Raw genomic sequence first — 6,366 nt, 5'->3', positions numbered from 1 at the left:
GATTTGAAAAAAATATACCTGTTCTTAAAGTGCCTGTGACATCAAATTTTTGTAATAACATGAATGCATTTTTGGAAAGATGATATCGATAACATATTGCAAAACAAATTTCACGTCGCTGAGATGAACGGTTGTTGAGATATTTGCATGTGAAGAAACAGGAAGTGATGTCAAAGGGGAATGTCAGCATGTAAACAGAGTATTGTTACAAAAGCTAACACAGACTGTAGAGAAGAATCTGATGTTTCTTTAGATTATTTTTAGTTGCTATCGAAGAGAGAGACAAAGAAGAGTTAAAGTTTAAGTAATTTTGTTTTAATAAACAGAGACCAGTGAGTTTTTTATTAATGAGTTCTCCTGTAATGTCACTTCCTGTTTCACTTTGGCTGAGCCAAATTCAAAAGAAAAAAGGCCAGTTATGGGACAAAATGGGTAAAATCATGTGTACTATGCCAATTTTCCTAAGTATAAAGATGCCTTCTTTGACTTTTTGTATTTAAAGGACAGGCATGTCACAGGCACTTTAAACTCACTGTAGAATTACAATGAGCTCTCACTTTGTGTTTTGGACAAATCAGTTTATTTTACAGGTGCTCTGGGGCATCGCAGTGTCAGATTTGTGTCCTTGTTTTGTGGATTCTTCACCTTGACTTCATTGAAAGCTTCAACCTTGAGAGCCYGGAGTCTGGACCATGTTTCTCCTGATAGCCTCGGGATTAGAGTGACCCTAAAATGAGATGTGCCTTCTTTTCCATTTCTGTTCACATCATTTATAATAGTTGTGTTTTCCCATTAAAACTGAGCCAGGTGAGCGCCTGCTGCTACCATAAACTTATTAGTCATGGAATAATATGATCTGCAAGTGCATAATTTCATAACTCAGCTGGCACATCCTGTCATCTGTTTTGTGGGACTTTTTTTGCCTTTTGACATAATTTCTACTTCTTATCGCAATTTCTACACCTGGTTTTATTTTCCATGTTAATGCTAAGTGAGCACTTTGTCTTGAATTTTGTAAAATACAGTAATTTCTCTGCAAACTTGGTGTACGTTAAACCAAATGTAGAACATTATCAGCCACTCCTGAAGCAAGTTGAATTTTCACAGTTTGATATTTTGAGTGTAGGAAACCTACAGGTTTTAATAAAAAATACATTGTTTATAATAAATGAGGTAGATCAGAGCTGCAGACCTCCTGAAGTCCACAGTCATCCCAGTTTTTGAGTGTTACACTCATAGTTGCTCTGATTGTATCAAAGAGATCTGTTACACAGTCTATTATCACCAGCTGCCACAGTTGAGCAACAACACTCAGAAATAGCTACAATTCAGGCTCTGAGCATGAACAAAGCAGTAGGTGCTGTGCTTTCCTTTAGTTTATGCCTTGTGTGCATTCACATTCATCACAGTCTCTGAAGAGACGGACTGAGTTGCAGATTTCAGGGCTTTGGAGTGTCTTTGCCCAGATTCATTCGACATCTCCAGTCAGTCAGGAAGTTTACATGTGACCTGTGGTGAGTTAGTGACAGGAGTCCCTCGTGTTGACTGTTAGCGAGTGTGTTAGTTTCTGAAACATTGTGTCAGACTCTGACAGTGAAGGGGCTGATTTAAGAACTGGATCGCTTCACGCTGAAAACGAATCCACTGAAACGACTCGACGCCGAGCTTTTGCTTTACATCTTGCACACTAGAGCTGCACCGATTAGTTGAAATAATCGATGACTTCGATAATGTAAATTTGTCGAGGCAGATTTTTTATTATCGATTCGCTGTATTACATAACCACCACGTGAATGTTCATGCAATTCCATTTCGGTACCTAAATGCATCATTGCGACCGTATTGGCATAAGAGTGGTGAGTTTTCCATGCTTGTCCTGAACGCAGCATCAAGAGCGTAATGACGTCAGCAGCCGCTGCTTCAGTTCAGTCTGAAGCTTGAAAACAAGCTCACAGCTCCTGGAGTAAAATTTACCAAACAGACCACCTCTGAGTTATCTGGTSGATTAATTATCTTGTGAACACTTCCTTTATTTCATCCGCCATTAAACAGAGACCGGTGTTAGGTCGAGCCGCGTTCCCCCATCAGACGGTTCCCCCAGCATCTCAAACAACAGAGGAGCTTCCCGACACACGTCTGACCTAAAGAGCACAAGCAGCCAACAAGGGTTGGACGTGTTTTGGATGTTCAAAACGCAGCTTAAATACCTTTTATTTATTTTAACTGCATCCTCTTTTGTTTATTTGATTTAAACTTATTTGCCTTCCATGGACCTCCATCACATAATTTTTCTAGTGGGGAAATGACATCAATAGAAATATGTTGAGCTGGATATTAATTTGTGTAATAAGACAAAACAGTCTTGTTTTCAACAGTTTTCACCTTAAAGAAATAAGTTACACAACTGATGTTACAATACAAAGAGTTGGGTGTTGTCTTGATATTTGTTAAATATTATATATTGAGAAATATGTTAAATAAAAAATAATAAATAAATGTTTATTATATGTTTATTATAGGTTTTCCAGAGAGTGACTTGAATTTTACATGATTTAGTTCATTTGTTAGATTAACATCTTGCACTATATTTCTTTTAGTTGAATTTTATATGCTTTGGTTGAGATTTTATGKTGATGTTAAATCTTTTAAGCTTTTCTTGTTAAAGAATTGACTCTAGAGTGCATATTTTGTGTCCATGAAAAAAACTATTACAGAAAAATTACAATATTAAAGAACTGTTCTTGTTAATTTGATGAAAACATTTTAAATACCCAGTGCACTCACATCAGAATAACTTGTAGATTTGTTGTTAGAATAATCGATTAATCGAAAAAAATAACCGTTAGATTAATAGATTAGAAAATAATCTTTTGGTACAGCACTATTGCACACTAACTCGTGTGACCTCTCCGAAGCTGTTGTGTTTGTTATTCAGAGCGTGGCCTCGTCCACTTTTTCAGCACATTCATTCCCTCCCAGGGGTCACTGTCCAGCTCTGGAGCCCCCACCCCCTCCTTCAGTAACCCTGACACCGTTAGCAGCGAGCAAGGACGTGTTTGCTGGCAGCAGTTGTGTCCCTGTGAGAGAAAACAGTTGTCCTGCAGCCACATAGTTGGCCTCCGCTTCGTTCAAACTAACAAGCTATTTTCCATTTGCTTTAACTCAGAAAATAACAAAAGTTTCTGTTTATTTTTACTAGTCTTGTAACCAATAACTATTTAATGCTCCAGTCTGTTGAAACAGTTCCCATCTTAGCAGGTTTTTTGCAAAAAACATTTTTTTAGATGAGCTGGTGAATTATTGTCAAATTTCTGTTTTTCTCGTGTGTGTCGTCTCAGACTGATTTTGGTATCCAGTGTATAGATGAATTATTAAAAATAAACAATTTTTTGTTGGATTTGTGTTGAAACTCTTGTATTTGATATAAATGGTGATAATATAAAGACTAAAAATGTGCGCCTTTTACTTGCTCTGTGAGATCGTTCAGGTTCAGCAGTTTGTGGTAATATGTTGGTTTATATGGAAGAAAAGTCACCTGTAGTCARGGTGTTGTTGATGATTATCTGAAGGTGCTGCTGTTTCTTGTGGGTCACAGTAAAGGTAGCACAAAAGTAGTCAGATTTAATAGATAATAAATCAAAATGTGTAAAAATGCCAGTTATTTTATTTTTTATTTTTTTGGATGAATTAGACATTTAATTTAAATTTGAGCCCTGGTTCATGAGATATTTTGCTAAAACTTAAAACTACAAATCAAGTATTTGATAGGCTTTTCAGCTTGAATACAGAAAAACTTTCTTTTTCTGGTCTAAATGGGTAAATTGGTTATTGCAGGAGGCCGCAGATGTCCGGTGGATTCATTGCGAACTCGTTTGTTGCAGGGCACGGCGCAGATACGGCCATGGTGAACGGAGACGGCGCTCACGATCATGCGGAGGAGCCGGAATCTAAGCGGAACGGGAACGCCAAYGTGGACGGCGACGAAGAGTCCAATGAACAAGAAGTGATAGTGATCCAGGACACGGGCTTCACCGTGAAGATCCAGGCGCCTGGAACRGAGCCGTTTGACCTGCAGGTACAGATAAGCTCCTCAGTTGTTTGTGTGAGAAACCGAGACAGCCCGCTGATGGAATCGCAGCRTGTTCTTGGTAAAAACACTTCTCGTCACAACAAAGGATGAAGTGATTACCGCCCTTAGACCACTTTGACTTAAATGCTCTAATCTCTCTTGTAAATCAGGTGTCCCCCCAGGAGATGGTGCAGGAGATCCATCAGGTGTTGATGGACCGCGAGGACACCTGCCATCGCACTTGCTTCTCTCTGCAGCTGGACGGGAACGTGCTGGACAACTTTGCGGAGCTCAAGTCTATCGAGGGGCTGCAGGAGGGCTCTCTGCTCCGAGTGGTTGAAGGTCAGGCTCGGAAGAAAACTGGTGCAATTTTTGCCGCGTTTATCTAAATTCATGCCGCGATGATACCTTTAAGTACATGAAGAAAAGCCTGGACCACAAACGTGTCGTCTCTRTCTTCTATTGGAGAAAATAACCGCACAGTCTCCACTTAAAGCTTTTAAATGCTGCTGAAGCCTTTTGAATACAATACAGGAAGCAGAGGTTCTTATGTGAGCTTGTTTTGTTCCTGTCCTTCAGAGCCATACACGGTGCGTGAAGCTCGCATTCATGTGCGTCACATCAGAGACCTGTTGAAAAGCCTGGACCCCTCCGACGCCTACAACGGAGTGGACTGCAACTCCCTGTCGTTCCTCAGCGTTTTCACTGATGGAGACCTCGGAGGTAAAACTCAAAGACGTACTCRGCATTTTTAATCCTACTGTTGAAATGTTTTGGCTTATTTTGGGCTGAAAAGATGAAGAGTGGACTGTAAAATCAATAAAAATCAGTTTTCTCGGTCTCAATCTTTTTGACCTGCACGAATCTGGCGTCACAACTTGATGACTGTTCAGACTTGTTCAGCCGTCWTCAGATCAGTTACAGGGGTCTCACTAGGGTTCTCCTTCCTCCCTCTGATTGCAGACAGTGGTAAAAGGAAGAAGAAAGGAACAGAACTGGAACAAATCGACTGTACCCCACCAGAACACATCCTGCCCGGCAGCAAAGACCGCCCCCTGGTGCCCCTCCAGCCACAGAACAAGGACTGGAAGGTGTGAAACATCCTCTGCTCTATTTAAAAAAAAACTGCTCTGTTTTTTTCGGCTTTTGAAGATGAAATAATCTACTGATTTATTTTTTTTTTGATCGACAGCCCATGCAGTGCCTGAAGGTCCTGACCATGAGTGGCTGGAACCCTCCGCCCGGGAACAGGAAGATGCACGGCGACCTCATGTACCTGAACATCGTGACGGTGGAGGAGCGCCACGTCAGCATCACCGCCTCCTCACGCGGCTTCTACCTCAACCAGTGAGTCTGCGTTTCAGCCCCGTGTCTTCTTACAGCTCGTTTTACTCAGCGGGGTCTTTTGTYGTGCTGAACGTTCACCTGAGCTCTGTAGGTTTCAGGTTTTAGGATGGCCTTGAGGAAGGTTGTTAAACACAATCTGCTGGTGAATAAAACACAAAGGGTTTTATAATTTTACACGAAAGGTGGTGCTGATAAATTACTGACTTTAAAGGGTAACTTACCCCAAAATTAACTTTTTTTAGCTGATAAACTATCTAGAATGTGTCTAAAATGTTATATAGTACTGTTTCTGTGCTAATTTTCACGTTTTTGTGCATATTAGTTCAAATCTGTAATATTTGGTSTAAAAAGGTCTTTTGGCTGCATACTATGGGTTGAGCAGTGGTACTGCAGTYTAATTTTCATATTGGTTAAACGACTCTTCACGATGTCGTGTCTTCTCCAYGGTTTCGTCACAGCGGCTGTGTTCTGATATAAAAGCCTCTCTCTAAGACACGCCCCTKCAGCAGTCAGGGGTTGGAAACAGCTAGCATAGCATGATCGTCTGTTACAGCTTCGTATTAGCATGTTAGCRGCTAACATCACTTGAACACAATCRCACGCAGACACACAATGCCTCAGCAACACAAGGCTTCATGTATCACTGAATCAACCTTTGAACCAGCAGCTAGATCTGATAAGACTTTAACTCCACTGAGCTCCACAGCCCCACTCTCCCKCAGCCTCGGGTGGGGAGAGGAGGAGGGGGCTGACTACGCTGCTCTCTGTTAAATGGAGAACCAGCTGGTTCTCACTGGACATCTGCCTCTTATCAATCATAAAACAAACTGAGTTAAATTAGTTATAGATCCTCTTTGTGGTTCAATATTGTTTTAAACAAATTAAAAAGTTTCTTTGTCACTTAGTTTTGATCGGGACTAAACCACACACACAGCCTCACAGCCCAATGA

The 6,366-nt window shown here is 40.8% G+C and overlaps 1 protein-coding gene across 2 annotated transcripts in view; it reads left to right on the top strand.

Moving 5' to 3' along the window:
• The window catches only part of cluha (clustered mitochondria (cluA/CLU1) homolog a), a 22,258-nt gene that overhangs the window by 3,448 nt on the left and 12,444 nt on the right, over positions 1–6,366 (top strand). For both annotated transcript variants that reach the window (XM_014005304.1, XM_014005305.1), the window contains exons 2-6: positions 3,882–4,075; positions 4,240–4,411; positions 4,649–4,792; positions 5,033–5,160; positions 5,262–5,416. In XM_014005304.1, the coding sequence (XP_013860758.1) occupies positions 3,882–4,075; positions 4,240–4,411; positions 4,649–4,792; positions 5,033–5,160; positions 5,262–5,416 (793 nt within the window). The remainder of the gene's footprint in view (positions 1–3,881; positions 4,076–4,239; positions 4,412–4,648; positions 4,793–5,032; positions 5,161–5,261; positions 5,417–6,366) is intronic.

This window comes from Austrofundulus limnaeus, unplaced genomic scaffold (genome assembly GCF_001266775.1).
Source record: "Austrofundulus limnaeus strain Quisiro unplaced genomic scaffold, Austrofundulus_limnaeus-1.0 Scaffold29, whole genome shotgun sequence".
In the NCBI taxonomy this organism is placed as follows: domain Eukaryota; kingdom Metazoa; phylum Chordata; class Actinopteri; order Cyprinodontiformes; family Rivulidae; genus Austrofundulus; species Austrofundulus limnaeus.
Note: the sequence above shows the minus strand (reverse complement) of the source record. Positions and strands in the feature narration are given on the sequence as shown.